This window comes from Hyperolius riggenbachi, chromosome 11, assembly GCF_040937935.1.
Source record: "Hyperolius riggenbachi isolate aHypRig1 chromosome 11, aHypRig1.pri, whole genome shotgun sequence".
In the NCBI taxonomy this organism is placed as follows: Eukaryota; Metazoa; Chordata; class Amphibia; order Anura; family Hyperoliidae; genus Hyperolius; species Hyperolius riggenbachi.
Window position 1 is genome coordinate 190,258,291 of NC_090656.1, and position 20,476 is coordinate 190,278,766.

At 46.9% G+C, this 20,476-nt stretch overlaps 1 protein-coding gene across 1 annotated transcript in view; it reads left to right on the forward strand.

Annotated features, from left to right (window-relative positions):
- Positions 1-2,315: 2,315 nt before the first annotated feature.
- The window catches only part of LOC137538298 (transmembrane protein 272-like), a 56,569-nt gene continuing 38,408 nt past the window's right edge, over positions 2,316-20,476 (forward strand). The window contains exon 1 of the mRNA XM_068260378.1: positions 2,316-2,360. Coding sequence (XP_068116479.1) covers positions 2,324-2,360 — 37 coding nt within the window. The 5' untranslated portion in view covers positions 2,316-2,323. The remainder of the gene's footprint in view (positions 2,361-20,476) is intronic.

Below are 20,476 nucleotides of genomic sequence, written 5' to 3' on the forward strand. Positions count from 1 at the left end.
TGTGCTTGCTGGTTGCTTCAGCAACCAGCTGAAATAGCACAAACCTCCTCCCGGGCTGCATTTTCCATAAGGCTCGGTAGGCACATGCCTACAGGCGCCTTATGTAGGAGAGGCAGCCCCTCCTCCTCAGATTACTAACCTCGGGAGCTTACAATCTAATATCTGCCTCATATCCCACTTACACCCTAATCCTTGTCTCATGTCACTGAGGATGACATAAGGCAGGGATTAGAGTTCAGAATATTTTACTTGGGGGTGTGGCCTGTGTTAAGTGCAGAGTTCAGGGCGCCAGAACGCCTGTGCCGGTTAGTTGAGACTTCCGGTTGCCTGAGTTTCGGATAACAGGGATTCTGCTGTATGTCTTACCACCAATATATTTGGGCACCAGTTTCAGTAGGCGTGTAATAGACCGGTGACATGGGTGCCCGATACTAGCCAATACTAGCTATTAGTAGAGGAGCTGCTGTAGTTTGCCTTCATCTATTGCTTAGAGGAAATGCTAACTGATCGGCTACATAAGGGACCTGCCTGTTGCTGATAGTGTTTCCGCTGAGACCCGGGCGAAATCCATTGCTTCCGGGTCTCGGTGCTTGTTCCCCCGCTGACTACGCTGCTGCTGAGACACAGGCCACACATTCTGCTGGTAATTTGGCTTCGCACCAGTCGGACCACTCTGTGCATGCCTGGGCATGTGCGGCCCCAATGCGCTCCCATCGGCGGTAGCAATCTTCACCTTCGCAGATGAGAATTGAGGACCAGGTAAGTTGATCGGAAAATATTAGTAATATTACATTGCCCAAATTTTAACTATCAGCATCACCCAGCACTTATTTCAACAGGTGGTACTGATGCATGTTATCCTTATAATCCTATATAATAAAACCTACAGTGTCCCTGCGTCACCCTCCTCCTGTCCGTGTGTCCGTGATTTTGCGCTACTGCTCATGTGTTGGGACAGGAGGAGGAGGACGGGGACGGGGGCGAGCAGCTGTTGGTGCGGGAGGCAGGCATGCGGGCACGCATGCGCGCTGACATGCGGGACAGACCTAGAGTCCATTTTTAAACGGGCTTAGGTCCCCTAGTTGGTTTATATTCTAGAATACTGCATATCTTAAACACTTTTGTAAACAAATTCTGCTGCGGCTTTATGAGCACCAGAACCCAGTCCAATGCCTTCCATGGTCTCCACAATTGACCAAATGTAAAAAATGCTGAACTTCTATTGGAGCCCTCCTGAAATGCAGAGTGTATTATTGTTATTATTTAGTATTTATATAGCGCTGACATCTTCCGCATCACTGTACAGAGTATATATAGTCTTGTCACTAACTGTCCCTCTGAGGAGCTTACAATCTAATCCCTACCATAGTCGTATGTCTACAGTATGTATGTATTGTGTAGTGTATGTATTGTAGTCTAGGGCCAATTTTAGGGGGAAGCCAATTAACTTATCTGTATGTTTTTGGGATGTGGGAGGAAACTGGAGAGCCCAGAGGAAACCCACTCAGACACGGGGAGAATATACAAACTCCTTGTAGACGTTGACCTGGCTGGGATTCGAACCAGGGCCCTAGCGCTGCAAGGCAAGAGCGCTACCCGCTACACCACTGTGCTGCCCTGTATTATAAATCTTACCTCTTTCAAAGAACTGAATACGAGTATGTAATTTAGAATGGTGTTTAGCTGCATTCTTAGTATGATTGAAAGCCCTTGTATAGAAATAACATGGGTTATGTTTCCAGGAAGAGGAGATCATGCACCTTTCACATGTGAACATGTGAACTACAAGCCATGAGTGAGGATTATAAGGACCTGATTGTATCATTTTACATTACATTGTCTATTTTGTTGAGCCTGAGTGTCTGGTTATTGCAGGATTAACTCCATTCATGGGCCAAGGCAAGGTAACCATTTTAGACATCAGTTAAAACTTAGCTGATAACAACCGCCTCTGCCAAGAATCTAGCATATGTACAGCAGCCCCCGACCCTCTCGACTGCTCAAACATCTCAGGGCTCAGGTACACTTTTAACCAGCTTTGTGTATGCACCCCTCCCCCCATTCCCTGAAATCCTTCCAATCCTTAGAACCTTCCTAATTTCCCCTACGGATAACTTGTGAATACCATTGCGATCTGCCTTTCTCATTCTATGGGATTGGTGGGCTGCTATAGTGAATAGGAGCGATTGTAAGGGCAATAAAGGTGTATGAATTTACAAATCCCTATCAGTTCACAAATATTGTAACCCTGTTTCTTTGCTGTATTAAATCCACTACACCTAGGTTTATTTTTTTCTCCTTCTCCTTCCCAGGAACATTCACTATGGCTGAAAGTGATACTGAAAGAAGCTCAAAAAGAGGTAAGACAAGCCTATTTGAGCTTATGATAGTGCTATGATCATATAATTGCTGTATGTTAAATGTTTTAACCATACCTCCCAACTTTTTGCGATGAGAAAGAGGGTGTAACGATTGTGGAATTCTCTCCGTGATCAGCGCACAAGACGTGCGCTGACACTCCGGAAATCCTCCACAAGCATATAATTTGAGGGAACCCAGCAAAAGGTGCAATGCACCTGTAGAGGGAAATTCCTGTCGGCAGGTGGAGCTGTGGAGTGCAGAGGAACAGCTCCTCTGCCCTGCCACAGATGCCAGACAGGAATTGCATGAAGGGAAGAAACGCAGGGCAAGATAGCCCTGAAAGAGAGAGGTCAAAGCGACAGAGGGTATGTGTGTCCACCAATCTAGTCGCCACCCTGCGACGATGAACACACAACCAGGAAGATAAAGTGAGAAGGCAATCGCCAGAGATGGCGATTGCTAACAGCGACACAAGACCGAATAAGCACAGATGAGGAATGTATGTATGTCCACCAATCTAGCCGCCAACCTGTGACGGTGGACACACAACAGAAGAGACCAAGTGAGAACGCAATCGCAAGAGAAGCGACTGCGAAAGAGAATGAGCACAGGGACAGAATGTATGTATGTGCCCCAATCTAGTCGCCAACCCGCGACAGTGCACATACAACAGCAGATATGAAGTAGGAACGCAATCGCGAGAGAGGCGATTGCCAGAGGTGACACAAGACTACAGCAAGGCAGAGCACGAGAGTAGCAAAGGCACAGCAAATCATACAATGAGGAGATAAGGAAAATAACAAACGCTAACTAAACGCGAACACCGCACTCATTTGCAACAGCGAACGCGTTTTCTCCGCATGATAAGCACAACAGAGACAAGCACGCCTAACTAACCACCGACAGACAAACATGAAACAGAGGACGCGAGCGCTTGCTTAACGGTTACCTCACCGAGCCTCCAGCAAGCGTTCGCAGACAAGACAGATACACGAAAACAGGAATAAGTGAGAGATACGATCCACTGCTCTTTCCACCAGAGCGAGTGCGTTCCAGGCAAGACAGATCAGATGAGATAGCTGGTAGCAACCGCTGCTCCAGCTATACTCCAAGAACAAAGATCAGAACGACTTCCTGTCGACCACTGTTGGGACAGGACAATCGCAACTGACAAACAAAACAGATATGCAATCCTAACTGCACTAGGGAACCTGCCTAGTGCAGTCCCAGGAATTACTCTAGGCTAATCTTCAAACAATAAGCAAGGCTGACACTCCAGGAGTGTTTCACAGGACAAACCCTTATAACCAGCCCAGGTCTGTGATTTCACATGGTATTTATAGTACAAACCTCCAGAGGATGTGGCTAGGAAATTTGCATGACCAACGTATGCAAATTCCCCAGCAGCAGCAAGCTGCAAAACTGACAAAAGGACTCTCTTCCAGAGACCTGCAGAATGCAGACCTGAACAGTGGTCAATAAGCTGCCTGCCTGCGCAGGCAGCCGAGCGATCATCACAGAGGGACACTTAAGCCATGCCCTGCCACGCCCCCGCCACACCCCTAGTCACGCATACAATAAATATTTAATAAGAAAAATATGTTGTTTTATAATTCAAATCACACTGGCCTTTTCTCTACTAGGTCATTTTCCTTCATATTTACGCTTTAAGATTATTAATATATAAATTTAAAAGATGGGAATAAAGTTTAGAGTCAATCAAACACATTTTTTTAGTAGAGAAATATATATATTTACATAGAAAGAGAGACAGAGTCCTGAAAGAGGGACAAATGAGGAGGAAAGAGGGACAGGGCTCCTAAAGAGGGACTGTCCCTCCAAAAGAGGGGCAGTTGGGAGCTATGTTTTAACATCAAAAATGGTAGAACTCTTGTGGAAATATTACAGCACAACTTATTTACTTGCTTATTGTAAGAACTGTACAATAAGAACTGTAAGAACTGTGCAGCTACACAGAGGAGTGAAAAGGACCTGTTCTGCTGAAGTAAACAATACCAAAGTATTCAATACCAGTTCCAGTATGTAGCCGCGCTACACAATCAAGTAGTTACAGAAGAACTTGGATCATCCTAAAATTAATACAAAAACTAACCCCTGATTAGTCTCTACATGATGAAATGCGTAGGGGGGAGCCTGGAGTTATGCAGACGGTGACAAGCTCGTAGTTTACAGCTAATCCTCTGCCTCTAATACTTTTAGCCATAGACCTGAACAAGCATGTATCCAAGTTTCTCTGTGACTTATGGATTGTGTAGCACGGCTACATACAGGAATTGTGTTATTGAAGAGTTGGTGACTCTAACTTAAGCCGCAATCCCCTATACTCAGTGTGTACTTTGTTTTGTCTGTTGGAGCACAGTTTTTTTTTTTTATCTTCAATACTGGTTGCCTGGCTAACCTGCTGATCCTCTGCCTCTAATACTTTTAGCCATAGACCTTGAACAAGCATGCAGCAGAGCAGGTGCTTCTGAAATTATTTATCCAAAGCAACATAAATATCGGGTCACAAAGCCTCCAAAATATACCAAAATCTTTATTTAAAAGACCACTGTCGTGAAAATATTGAAAATTTAATATATATATATATATATATATATATATATATATATATATATATATATATATATATATATATATATATATATATATATATATATATATATATATATATAATAAACACATACAAATAAGAAGTATGTCAGAGTAAAATGAGCCATAAATTACAATTCTCCTATGTTACTGTCGTAGGAGGAAAGTAATTTATGGCTCATTTTACTCTGGAAGAAATGCACTTCTTATCTGTATGTGCTTACATATATTTTAAATGTTAAGATTTTCGCGACAGTGGTCCTTTAAGTACACATACTGTATGTCTAATATCAAGGCTCCCCATTATGCCAAGATAATCAAAAGGTGAATAATCTCCTTAAAGGAGTTCTGTTATGGGGTTTCTAAGGAGGAAAACAGACACTTACCTTGGGCGTCTATCAGCCCCCTGCAGCGGTAATGTCCCACGGTGGCGTCCTCCCATCTGCCGTTCTCCGCCGCCGGCCGCGGTCTAGCGCGGCATGGAATCCAACTGCGGCTGCGCTACAGTGGCCGTGCACCCGCTCGCTTCCGCCTGCGTCATCGGAAGCTTACTGCGCAAGCGCAGTACAAGGCTCCGTTGTTATGCGCCTGCGCAGTAAGCCTCAGATGACGCGAGCGGAGGCGTCTGTGTGACAGCTGAATGATAGCCCGGTGCCGGCTGCGGGAAACGGCGGATGGGAGGAGGACGGCGTGGGACATTACTAGTGTTGGGCGAACAGTGTTCGCCACTGTTCGGGTTCTGCAGAACATCACCCTGTTCGGGTGATGTTCGAGTTCGGCCGAACACCTGACGGTGCTCGGCCAAACCGTTCGGCCATATGGCCGAACTAAGAGCGCATGGCCGAACGTTCCCCGAACGTTCGGCTAGCGCTGTGATTGGCCGAACGGGTCACGTGGTTCGGACCCGAACGCGCTCTGATTGGCCGAACTGTCACGTGGTTCGGGTAAATAAATACCCGAACCACGTCATATCTCCGCCATTTGTCTGTGGGTTTAGCTTTGGGTAGGCAGGCAGGGTAGTTCGCGCTCCAGCCACGCTAGCCAGGGTCCCCCCTGTCATTGTGTCACTGCTGGGAACAGTAGTACACCGCTTGCTCAGCCACACTATATAGCATTCTGTTTACTGCCACTCTGTGTACCTCGCTCAGCCACACTATATAGCATTCTGTTTACTGCCACTCTGTGTCTGCTGGGAATAGTAGTACACCGCTTGCTCAGCCACACTATATAGCATTCTGTTTACTGCCACTCTGTGTACCTCGCTCAGCCACACTATATAGCATTCTGTTTACTGCCACTCTGTGTCTGCTGGGAATAGTGGTACACCGCTCGCTCAGCCACACTATATAGCATTCTGTTCACTGTTCTGTGTCTGCTGGGAATAGTGGTACACCGCTCGCTCAGCCACACTATATAGCATTCTGTTTACTGTTCTGTGTCTGCTGGGAATAGTGGTACACCGCTCGCTCATCCACACTATATAGCATTCTGTTCACTGTTCTGTGTCTGCTGGGAATAGTGGTACACCGCTCGCTCAGCCACACTATATAGCATTCTGTTCACTGTTCTGTGTCTGCTGGGAACAGTAGTACACCGCTCGCTCAGCCAGAGTATATAGCATTGTGTTTACTGCCACTCTGTGTACACCGCTCAGCCAGACTATATACCATTGTTTACTGACACTCTGTGTACACCGCTCAGCCAGACTATATACCATTGTTTACTGACACTCTGTGTACACCGCTCAGCCAGACTATATACCATTGTTTACTGCCACTCTGATTCTGCTGGGAACAGTAGTACACCGCTCGCTCAGCCAGACTATATACCATTGTTTACTGACACTCTGTGTACACCGCTCAGCCAGACTATATACCATTGTTTACTGCCACTCTGATTCTGCTGGGAACAGTAGTACACCGCTCGCTCAGCCAGACTATATACCATTGTTTACTGACACTATATAGCAGACTATATAGCATTGTGTGTACACCGCTCAGCCAGACTATATACCATTGTTTACTGACACTCTGTGTACACCGCTCAGCCAGACTATATACCATTGTTTACTGCCACTCTGATTCTGCTGGGAACAGTAGTACACCGCTCGCTCAGCCAGACTATATACCATTGTTTACTGACACTCTGTGTACACCGCTCAGCCAGACTATATACCATTGTTTACTGCCACTCTGATTCTGCTGGGAACAGTAGTACACCGCTCGCTCAGCCAGACTATATAGCATTGTGTTTACTGCCACTCTGTGTACACCGCTCAGCCACACTATATAGCATTGCGTACTCTGCCAGTCAGTGTGTATATTGCTGGGATCAGTAATACTCCACTCACCGTCAACCACTATATGAGCTCAACATGAGTTCCCCAGAGACCTCCGCTGTGAGCAGCACTCCCAACAACAGCAACAGCCAACGCCCCACGCAAGCTATAACATCCACCCCAGCAGCCAGTGGTCAGCAGCAGCCCTCCCCGGAGGAGAACGTTGTGTCCATCAGTCCGTCGCCAGAGCGATTAATGAGGGCTGCCATTGAGGAGATGATGGGGCCTGATGTGGAGGAGGAGGTCTGGCTCAGGCCAGCATCCCAAGTTAATGTTGAGGACGATGAGGGGTCTGTGTCTGGGGATGTTGGGGTGGCAGAGGTGGTGGGTGGGTCAGACTCAGGAGAAGAGTTGTATGATGAGGATGATGATCGGGACCATCTGTATGTGCCTCAGAGTCCGACCCCGGAAAACATGTTGTATCGTGTGTTTAGGTACTAAAATCTGCGTTCCCTCCCAGTAGTGTTGGGCGAACAGTGTTTGCCACTGTTCGGGTTCTGCAGAACATCACCCTGTTCGGGGTGACTATATAGCAGACTATATAGCATTGTGTTTAATGCCACTCTGTGTACACGGCTCAGCCACACTATATAGCATTGTGTTTACTTCCACTCTGTGTCTGCTGGGAACAGTAGTACACCGCTCACCCGCCACTGTATAGCATTGTGCTCTGTGTCACTGCTGACAATAGTGGTACACCGCTCACCCACCACTGTATAGCATTTCTGTACTGCCACTGTACTGCTGCCAGTCAGCGTGTACTTTAAGGATAAGTGAAATGAGGAAGAAATCCGGTGAAAGAGGGAGGGGCAAGGGAAGAGGTGTTTCCCCTGACGGTTCACGTACAGGCCACAGGGGAGCACCCAAGAAAACCCACTCAATACTGCCCATGTTGTCCAGGACAACAACCCTCACAGATCCAAAAGAACAGGACCAGATAATTACTTGGATGACCTCTCAAGCGTCCAGCAGTGGGTTAAGCAGCACCAGCACATCACGCACGAGGTCCGAGTCCTCAGCCAGTTAAAGTCTGGGCTTTCTTTGAAGACTGCACTGAGGATGTTACCATGGCGATTTGCAAGGTGTGCAAGACCCGCCTGAGCAGGGGGAAAAGTATTAACAACCTCTCCACCACCAGCATGAGCCGCCACATTCTATCCAAACATCCCACTCTGTGGGCAAACGCGGCAGGACAGGGTACCACCAGCAACACTGCCTCCCTTGGGTTCACCAGACTCACCACCAGACCCGCCTCAGCAGCAGCAGTAGCCCAGCCATTGCGTGGTTCACAACATTCACAAACATCAGACGATGCTGACACTGTCACTTTCCGGACTAGTGCTCTTGAGGTCTCCCAGTGTTCATCAAACACAACAACCAACAGCCCTTCGGTGTGCAGCGCTACGGTTGAGTTGTCTGTCTCTGAGATGTTTGAGCACAAGAGGAAATTGCCAGCAAATGACCCCCGGGCCGTGGCAGTAACAGCCAGCCAGCATAGCCAAGCTTCTGGCCTGCGAAATGCTGCCATATCGAGTGGTGGAGACAAACAGCTTCAAGGGCATGATGTCAGTGGCCATCCCACGTTACGTGGTTCCCAGCCGCTACCACTTTGCGCGCTCTGCAGTGCCTGAGTTGCATGAGCACGTGGTCAGCTAAATAACCCGAAGCTTGAAGAATGCCGTTGCCTGCAAGGTTCACCTCACCACTGACACCTGGACGAGTGCGTTCGGCCAGGGTCGATACATCTCCCTTACCGCGCACTGGGTGAACCTTGTGGAGCCTGGCAGCGATTCCTCACCTGCTACGGCGCGGGTGTTGCCCACGCCGCAAACAGCTGGATAACAACAGCAGCACCTACCTCTCTGACTCCTTCTCCTCCAACGCATCTCAAAGCTGTACCTCATCCGGAAATGCTAACCCAGCACCAGCAGCAGTAGGATCGTGGAAGCAGTGCAGCACAGCTGTTGGCATGCGTCAGCAAGCGTTGCTGAAGCTGATCTGCCTTGGGGATAAGCAGCACACAGGGGAGGAAATTTGGAGGGGAATAAAGGAACAGACGGATTTGTGGCTGGCACCGCTGGACCTGAAACCGGGCATGAAGCTAGACACCTGGCACGAACTGGCAATGTACGCAATAGAGGTGCTGGCTTGCCCGGCAGCCAGCGTTATGTCGGAACGCTGTTTCAGTGCTGCCGGAGGCATCATCACAGATCGGCGTATCCGCCTCTCCACAGAAAATGCAGACCGTCTGACTCAAATTAAAATGAATCAATCCTGGATTGGAAACGACTACGCAACACTCCTGGACCCCAACCAAGTAACATGACCGATGAACATCTGGGATGGTTTAGCGTTTCCGGTCCCTGTTTATTGAACCTCTCATCTGTATTACATTTATGACTGCATGGCGGCAAAAAGCATTGCTGCTATATCCGCACGCTTTTTGTCCTCATGCAAGGCCTGGGTTGTTGTGTCTCACAAAGCGTGGCCTTCTCCTCCTGCGCCTCCTCCTGTTCCATCACGTGTGCTGCTGCTGCTGCTGCTGCTGCTGGGTTACCGTTGCCGGTCCCTGTTTATGGAACCTCTTATCTTTATTACATTTATGACTACATGGCGGTACAAAGCATGCTATCCGCACGCTTTTTGTCCTCATGCAAGGCCTGGGTTGTTGTGTCTCACAAAGCGTGGCCTTCTCCTCCTGCGCCTCCTCCTGTTCCATCACGTGTGCTGCTGCTGCTGCTGCTGCTGCTGCTGGGTTACCGTTGCCGGTCCCTGTTTATGGAACCTCTTATCTTTATTACATTTATGACTACATGGCGGTACAAAGCATGCTATCCGCACGCTTTTTGTCCTCATGCAAGGCCTGGGTTGTTGTGTCTCACAAAGCGTGGCCTTCTCCTCCTGCGCCTCCTCCTGTTCCATCACGTGTGCTGCTGCTGGGTTAGCGTTGCCGCGTGGTCCCTGTTTATTGAACCACTTATCTTTATTACATTTATGACTGCATGGTGGTACAAAGCATGCTATCCGCACGCTTCTTGTCCTCATGCAAGGCCTGGGTTGTTGTGTCTCAAAGCGTGGCCTTCTCCTCCTGCGCCACCCTCCTCCTGTTCCATCACGTGTGCTGCTGCTGGATTAGCATTACCGGTCCCTTTTCCTGGAACCTCTTATATGTATTACATTTATGACTGCATGCCGACAAAAAGCATGTTACCTGTGCAAAGAAAACAGACATTTCCCGCATTTAAAAGACAGTTTTCCCTTTGAAACTTTAAAATCGATTTTCTCAAAAACTATAAGCTCTTTTTGCTAAATTTTTTTTTCCTCTTGTACCCACTCCCAAGGTGCACATACCCTGTAAATTTGGGGTATGTAGCATGTAAGGAGGCTTTACAAACCACAAAAGTTCGGGTCCCCATTGACTTCCATTATGTTCGGAGTTCGGGTCGAACACCCGAACATCGCGGCCATGTTCGGCCTGTTCGGCCCGAACCCGAACATCTAGATGTTCGCCCAACACTAGACATTACCACTGCAGGTGGCTGATAGAAGCCCCAGGTAAGTGGCAGTTTTTCTCCTCAGGAACCCCCACAGAACCCCTTTAACTTAAAAATCTGTGACTCAGACAGTTAGTTATGGCCACAACGCTGACTGAAGCAATTAATCATAAAGTGCAGGGCAAAGTTAAATAACATGAACTGATATCTCATAGAGAAGTACACTACATGCGTTTGCGCATTCAATTCATCCATACACCTATGCTAGTCTAGATCGGGTGCCCCCATATCAAAAACTATAGAGTCTGTCCATAATCCACAGGGTAAGTGGGTCAAACGAGAAAAATACCAATAGTGCAAAGACAATGCTTTTGCAAGCGGAGCATCAGCAATAGCCAATATGCAAAGCTGAAGTTTATCAATAGATCTCACCCATGGGATCAGACTATGCTATCCACTAATCCATATATCAGAGGCCTGCAGTCTCAGCAGATGTCCACCACAGGATCCTGTTATGGAAGGTCCCACTCACAGGCCATGCTTAGGGTGTAACTCGCCTGCTTACACGCCAGGATCACACATTGTTCAGGGTGCCAGAACAGAGCTCCGAAGCATGTGGGTTCAGAACAGCGCACCAGACGTGTTGGCTCCGTCCACCTTTGCGTTTCACATCTCCATTGGATGCTTCATCGGGGTGTCACATTTTTTGTCACAAGTCTCTGACATTATTGTCAGATCTGACAAAATTAGTTGCATGCTTGTTTCTGGTGTGATTCAGACACTACTGCAGCCAAATAGATCAACAGGATTGCCAGGCAACTGGTATTGTTTAAAAGGAAATAAATATGGCCGCCTCCATATTCCTCTCACTTCAGTTGTCCTTTAACCACTTCTGCCTTTAGAGTATTTTCCCCTTATGGATAAGAGCAATTTCATTTTTCACATTTCTCCCATTCATTCGCCAATAACTTAATCTCTATTTATCACAACGAAATGATCTATATCTTGTTTCTTCCATTACCACTAGGCTTTCTTTGGGTGGTACATTAGACTAAGAAGTATTTTATTCTAATGCATTTTAACAGGAATAATAAGAACAAAATAGAAAAAAATAATTTCTCAGATTTTTGCCATTACAGTTTTAAAATAATACTGGCTACCATAGTTAAAAACCATGTATTTTATTTGCCAATTTGTCCTGGTTATTACACCATTTAAATGATGTCCCTATCACAATATATGGCACCAATATTTTATTTGAAAATAAAGGTGCATTTTTTTTCAGTTAAGCATCCATCACTATTCACAAGCCCATAATTTAAAAATAATAGTTATATACCCTCTAGACCTACATATTAAACAAAGTTCAGCCCCTAAGGTAACTATTTATGTAGTTTTTTTATTGTAAGTTTTTTTTTAATCACACAAAAATATTTTGGGTACCTTGAGGAGTGTGTGGGAGGGAATGAGTTAATTTTAAATGTAAAAAAAAAGTCTTTAAAGAGAACCCGAGATGGGGTTCTCACAACGAAATCCCCATACAGAGGCTGGGTTTGCCTATAGAGCCCAGCCTCTGTTGCTAATCAGATTCCCCCTAAATCCCCCCTGTGCTCAGCCAGACCCCATAAATCACAGCCGCGCTGTGTGGGCTGTGTTTACCTTCCTAACGTCAGTCTCGGCGCTCCCCCTGCTTCCTGCATCGCTCCAGTCCCCGCCCATGTCCCTTCCCTCCAATCAGCGGGGAGGGAAGGGATGCGGGCAGGACCGGAGCGGTGCAGGAGGCAGGGGAGAGCATTCCAAAGGTAAACACAGACGCTGCTGACACGCTGCGTGTCGGCAGCGCGGCTGAGATTTATGGGGTCTCGCTGAGTGCAGGGGGGATTTAGGGGGATCTGATTAGCAACAGAGGCTGGGCTTTAGAGGCAGACCCAGCCTCTGTATTGGGATTTTGTTGTGAGAACCCCACCTCGGGTTCTCTTTAATGAAAAAAAAATGCTTGTAGATGTAATTTTTACAATTTGGCCACAAGATGTCCTCAGTAAAAAATAATGTATGCATCCTGTAAGCATACAATGTACACTTACAGGAAGTGAAGGGTGTATGGGAAACTTTTTTTCAGAATGATTGCGGCTTCTATTAGAAGCCACTGATCATTGCTACAGGGACTTAGAACAATGAATGGGAACTGCGTTCCCATTTATTGATCTCCGGGCTAATGGGCGGCTGCAAGAACGAGCACGGGTGCACGATCGGCGGGGAGCACACAGAGCTGCGATCTCGGCGATGCGTATATATAGTGACGTTTTTAGGGGCATCGATATACTGTCACAGAGGCAGAAAAGGTTACTGTAAGTTGCCACAGTAATAAGCCCGCAATTGTACACGTAACTAGAGACTGAATTACAGTAACTTTGCCTTAAAGTGAACCCGAGGTGAAAATAAACTGATGAGATAAACAATTATATTTATCCTCTTACTACTAAAAATTATTATTTTTTAACGTATCCAGGGTTTTCTTTTGTATTTAAAAAACAACAAAGTAGGTTGAATGTTTAAAGTGAATCTGAACTCAGACATCCTCTCTGCTCTAAAATATGCACAACAGCATAATAACCAGTGATGATCGTAATCAGTTAATTACAAGTTTACAACTCATTTTTGCATTTACGCTTATACGTAATTACGATTTGTAAATTCAATTGGTTTCGTATAGTGATTCGTAATTTCGCCTAAAATTAAAATTATGCATAGTTTTTCCGTAATTTGTGTAACATTTGGCAGTGAATAGCAAAGCCACCATCCACGATAGTGACACCAAAATTGATACATATGTTAAGGAGAATAGTGAGTAGAAGTAAAAAAAAAATAAAACATTTCCAAAAAGACCTTGAGTTTGATTCACTAACCGGCGTCAAGCCGGTTAGTGAGCCTCAATACCTGGTGGGCGCAAACCACAGAGTTAGGTGGTTTGCGCACCCACATCGGGCACAGCAGCGTGCACAGCGTGTCGGTAATAGTGCGCGGTGCAACGATAACGTTGCACCCGCTGCCCTGTTTTCGCCGTTCACCGGGTGCGACATTTACAGGGCAGCGGGTGCAACGTTATCGTTGCACGCGCACTATTGCCAACGCACCGCGCTGCTGTGCGCGATGTAGCTTTGTGCGGCTGTTAGTGCGCGCATTGCTACTTTTGGTGCACTAAGTGGCTAACACTTAGCGCCAGTTAGTGAATCAAGCCCCTTGTAGTTTTTGAGAAAATCCATTTTAAAAATGCAAAGAAAAAATGGTTTTAAACAAAAAAATGACAGTTTAAATACCATTTTTCTTTGCATATTTAAAATTGATTTTCTCAAAAACTACACTGTGTTTTTGAAAATTTGTTTTTTGACTTGTACCCAATATTCTTCTTAACATGTGTAGCAATTTTGGTAGCAATAGCATGTTATAGGGGCTTTGCTATTAACCACTAAAGTCGCACAAAATTTCACGAAATTGTGCTAAAATTACACTAAAAATTACGCAAAATTACAAAATATTACTTTTACATACGAAAATTAATTATGCTTTCCCCTGAAATTTCGTATTAAGATTACAGTGCGTAAATGCGAATTTCGATGCCAAATTTCGCATGTGCGAAATTTTGGCTCACCGCTGATAACCTTTAAACAAAAAAAAACATTTCTTTGTTACAGCTGATCCAAATTCTAAAATAAAATCTACACAGTTTTTACTTCCTGCTTCATCGAAGCAGACATATTGCTAACATCCTGTACTTTCAAATGAGCTTATCTGCCATCTCAGCTGTGGTAGTCATGTGACACAGGGGAGAGATCAAATTACAACTTGTGATTAGACACAAATGAGGGGTTAAACAGACTAAACTTTCTAAATACAGGTTGCATTTCTCTATGTTGTCCTTCTGTCCTGTGCAAAAGTTCAAGTCCACTTTAAGGTCTCTAATCCGTGGCAGCAGTGTCCCAGAGTTAGAAAAAAGGTCAATAGTTTATATATTTTATCTCTCCATGCCCTCAGAAGTTGTATTCTGCCAGGAAAACTTTTATGGCTGACCACTTTCTTTTATGGTACAAAAAAAAGAACTATATTTTCTGTGATAAAATCATCTTCATGCATGACAATGCACCACATCATGCTACAAGGAATACCGTTGCATCATTGGCTGCTATCAGCATAAATTGAGAGAAGCTCAACCCTATTGAGAAGATTTGGAGCATCCATATGTTAATATGTGACCAGAGGTGGCTCGAACAGTTTGCCTGCAAGCTTTTTGAGGTGAGCATTAGGTATTCATGCTCGGTGCAAGCGGCAAGCACATGGCGATATTCGACCCACCCCCATACATCATCATTGGGCTAAACTTTGACCCCTTACATCACAGTCAGCAGGCACATGGCAGCCAATCAGCCTGCAATCCCTCACGGACCCCATATAAAAACGCACTCACGCCGGTCATGTTCCAGACTGTCTTCGGCTGGGATAGTGAGAGGAAGGGAGAGACATTGCTGGAGATAGGGAAAGCGTTAGCTAGGCCTGTTTATTTTGTTCCTCACTGACTGACTTGCTGTTAAGGCACCCCAAACAGCCCTTCTGAGGGCTACTTCATCCTTCTGCTGTTTTTTTTTTGTATGAGTGCGACACTGCACAGCCCCCAGCCCACAGACACCCACCCATAGCTGTGCTGCCCAGTGTCCACTATAATTGTGTGTCACATTAGACTCAAACAGAGTAGTACTCTAGTTCCTCTGTTATCACTGTATTGTTTGAACTATTGCATATCCCTATGTCTGATACTGTACAGCCACAAACAGAGTAATACTTCAGTGACTTATTTGCCACTATATTGTGTTTGCACTATTGCATGTCTCTGTGTCTGATTCTGCACAGCCCACTGACACTCAGAGCGGTGCCCAGTCCACTACTGCTATTGTTGTTGCCACATTCAGTTGCAGGCATAGTAGCATCTCCAGTGCATTACTTTTCACTTGTTGTAGGCACAGTACCCCGAATAAAAAAAATGATAGGCAGAGGCAGGCCACCCTGCAAGTGTACACGAGGTCATGCTGCTGTGATTTCCTGTGGCCCTGGAAGAATGCACACTGTTCAGAGGGCACGTACCATCAACACCCAAAATGAAATTAGTTGACTGGCTTACACAGCACACCCAATATTCTACAGCTTCTGCAGAGAACCTCCTTGACGCACCATCCTCCTCCTGCTCTGATTCGGGCACTCCACAACAACTTACCACCACTTGCCTGGCAGCCCAAACCACCACCACAAGCACCACAACCGCTCCACTTGATATGTCAGTAGAGTTCTTCACACATCCGTGTGATGAATTTAGTGATGCACAACCATTATTGGCAGAAGATGAAGGCAATAAGGATGTCACACCACGTGATATGTCTCAGTCAGGCATCAGTATACACGTGGACGTAAGGTGTGAGGATGATGATGATGTCCTACCTGTTGTTGGTGCCTATTCGGAGGTGTCTGAGACAAGTGAAGAAGTTGACAATGATGTGTGCATGGATGTCACGTGGGTACCTTCAAGGAGAGGTGAATAACAAGTGGACAGTTTAGATGGAGAGACAGAGAGGAGGAGGAGGCGAGTTGTTGTAAGTAGCAGGGGGAGCTCTTAGCAAGGAGCTAGTGGCACTGTCAGACAGCAGGTATCGGCACCTGGGGTCAGCCAGCCAACACGCCCTTCAACGCCTGCTGTTGCCACCACCAGAATGCCGTCATTCCAAAGCTCACCAGTGTGGCATTTTTTGTGTGTGTCTGCCTTTGATAGCAGCAACCTCTGCCTAAAAAAACGAGTTGTGGGAAGTCCAACACCTAGCGACAATTGTTTTGCAAGGCACCTGATAGCGAAATACAAACACCAATGGGATGCACACGTAAATAAAAGCAGCACACAAACTCAAAGCAACCCTCCTCCTCCTGGTCCAGCAGCATCTTCAGCCATGTCTACCTCTGCTGTCCTTGCCCCCTCTCAACCACGCCGCCTCTCATCCGCTCATCATCTGCCCACAGCAGTCAGCTTTCTGTCAAGGAAGTTTTGGAGCAGAAGAAGCCAATGTCTCAGAGTCCTCCCCTGGCTTGGCGTCTGACAGCTGGCTTGTCGGAACTGTTAGCCCGTCAGCTTTTACCATTCAAGCTGGTGGAGTCTGAGGCCTTCAGAAAATGTGTTGCCATTGGCAGGGCCGGCCCGCCCATGAGGAACTTCCGCGGAAGGTTCGGTTTGCGTACCGCAATAGACTTCAATGGGGAGGCGAATTTTGAAAAATAGAAAAAATTATGCTGGCCAGAAAAGTGATGGAAAACATGTTTCAAGGGGTCTAACACCTGGACCTCCAGGTGGCGGAGTGGGATAGACACCAAAAGTCCCGGGGAAAAATCTGGATTTGACGCAAAGCAGCGTTTTAAGGGCAGAAATCACATTGAATGCTAAATTGCAGGCCTAAAGTGCTTTCAAACATCTTGCATGTGTATACATCAATAAGGGAGTGTAATTAGAGTACTGCTTCACACTGACACACCAAACTCACTGTGTAACGCACCCCAAACAGCTGTTTGCATAGTGATGGCCGTGCTGGACTGGTGCGCAACAAGGCCATGGCAGTTTTCCAGCCCATATGGTCGCCGGGCTGTGGTAGCTCAATGATAGAACAACTGATCAAATTTGGTCTGTCCACAATGAAGCCTATGTAGGAAGGCATAGGTAGGAGTCCCAGTATAGGTAGGTAGGCATAGGTAGGAGTCCCAGTATAGGTAGGAAGGCATAGGTAGGAGTCCCAGTATAGGTAGGTAGGCATAGGTAGGAGTCCCAGTATAGGTAGGTAGGCATAGGTAGGTGCCTCAGTAGTTAGCTAGGCATAGGTAGGAGTCCCAGTATAGGTGGGTAGGCATAGGTAGGTCCCCTAGTATAGGGAGGTAGGTAGATGTCCCCGTATAGGTAAGTAGGTGCCCCAGTAGTTAGGTAGGCATAGGTAGGTGTCCCAGTATAGATAGTTAGGCAGGGCCTGGCTGGCACAGTAATAACAATTACCAAGGTCCAGCTACAACAGATAGGGCTGTATAATGCAATGTCAGTGGGCAACACAAAAAAAAAACAAAAACACATTAGGAGCACATTAGCTCTCAAAAGAGCTGTTGAGGGGTGCTATTTTAGCAATAATCAGCCAGGAGCAAGCTAACAAGCCTACAAGAGCCTAACTAATCTTTCCCTATGAGAGTCTGCCAGCAGCTGTCCCTTCACTAATAAATGTAGGCACACGAGTGAGTGTATAGGCCAGCGCTGCCTGCCTTTCATAAGGGGGGGGGGGGGAGAGTGGCTCCAGGAGAGAGTGTAGCCTAATTGGGTACAATGTGCCTGCTGACTGTGATGTAGAGGGCCAAAGTTGACCCTATAGGCGCACTATGGGGGCGAACCGAAGTTCTGGAAAAGTTTGCGTTACATGGCGAACGCGAACCACCGGAAGTTCGCCTGGAACCGTTCCCCGGCGAACCGTTCGGGCCATTTCTACTTTGTCTTATCTTTTGGGAGACACCTATGTCATTCCCCATCAAAAAAATTACTTGCTGGTTGAATAAAAGCAACTTTGTAAACATTTGCCAGGGGTATGAATAATTATGGGCAGTACTGTAAATCATTTCTTCTGGTCTGAAGCTGCCCTGCTTTGCTGTACACAACCGCAAAGGCAGGGCCTGGCTGGCACAGTAATAACAATTACCAAGGTCCAGCTACAACAGATAGGGGCTGTATAATGTCAGTGTCAGTGAACAACACACACAAAAAAAAACAGATCAGGAAAACATTAGCTATCAAAAGAGCTGTTGAGGGGTGCTATTTTAGCAATAACAATCAGCCAGGAGCAAGCTAAGAGCCTAACTAATCTTTCCCTAGGAGAAAAAATCTGCAGCAGCTCTCCCTAGTCTGTCTATTTGCAGCAGGCAGACGAGTGACTGTAATGGCCGCCGGAGGCTGCCTTATATAAGGGGGGGGGGGGGGGGGCTCCAGGGCTTAGTGTAGCCTGAATGGCTACAATGTGCCTGCTGACTGTGATGCAGAGGGTCAAAGTTGACTCTCATGGTGCATTATGGGGCGAATCGCAAATCGCACTTCCGCAAAAGTTCACCTGGTCCAGGCGAACGCGAACCACCAAAGTTCGCCTGGAACCGTTTGCTGGCGAACCGTTCGCTACATCTCTAGCCGCCTCCTGCCCTGGTGGTCTTGATGGCTGCAGTCATCAAGGTAAGCACCCAAGCACACTGATCTGCCCCCCCTTCCCTCTGATTGCCCACAGTACCCCTCAGACCCCCCCCCCCCCCTGCCCACCCCTCAGATGCCTGTTTGTACCCAATCACCCCCCTAATCACCCATCAATCACTCCCTGTCACTATCTGTCAACACTATTTTTTAGATTGGTCCCTAAACTGCCCCCTGGGGGCTCCTGATCACCCCCCCACACACACACACACTCTCAGATCCTCCCCAGAACCCCCCTGTGTACTGTATACATCTATCCTCCCCTGTAATCGCCTGTCATTCACCTGTCATTCACCCGTCATTCACCCGTCAATCACCCATCAATCACCACCTGTCACTGCCACCTATCAGATCAGACCCTAACCTGCCTCTTACGGCATATGATCACCCTCCCACACCATCAGATCGCCCGCAGACCTACCCTCAGATCACCTCCAAAGTGCATTGTTTACATCTGTTCTGCCATCTAATCACCCACTGATCACCCATCAATCACCCTGTGTCACCACTACCAATCAGATCAGACCCCTATCTGCCCCTAGGGCACCCAATCACCCGCCCACACCCTCAGAACAACCTCAGACCCCCCCAGACCTCCCCCCCTGTGTACTGTATACATCTATTCTCCCCTGTAATCACCTGTCAGTTACATCTGTTCTGCCATCTAATCATCCACTAATCACCCATCAATCACCCATCAATCACCACCTGTCACTGCTACCCATCAGATTAGACCCCTATCTGCCCCTAGGGCACCCAATCACCCACCCACACCCTCAGAACGCCCTCAGACCCCAGCCCTGATCACCTCGCCAGTGCATTGCTTGCATCTATTCCCCCCTTTAACCACACCTTGAGACACCCATCAATCACCTCCTGTCACCACCTGTCACCCCCTAGCACACCTACCCATCAGATCAGGCCCTAATTTGCCCCGTGTGGGCTCCTGATCACTCGGCCAAACCCTCAGATCCCCCTCAGACCCCCTTCTGATCACCTCCCCAGTGCATTGATTGCATCTATTTTCCCCTCTAACCACCCCCTGAGACACCCATCAATCACCTCCTGTCACCCCCCTAGCACTCCTATTCATCAGATCAGGCCCAATACAACCTGTCATCTAAGAGGCCACCCTGCTTATGACCGGTTCCACAAAATTCGCCCCCTGATAAACCACCTGTCATCAAAATTTGCAGATGCTTATACCCCTGAACAGTCATTTTGAGACATTTAGTTTCCAGACTACTCATGGTTTTGGGCCCCTAAAATGCCAGGGCAGTATAGGAACCCCACAAGTGACCCCATTTTAGAAAAAAGACACCCCAAGGTATTCCGTTAGGTGTATGACGAGTTCATAGAAGTTTTTATTTTTTGTCAAACGTT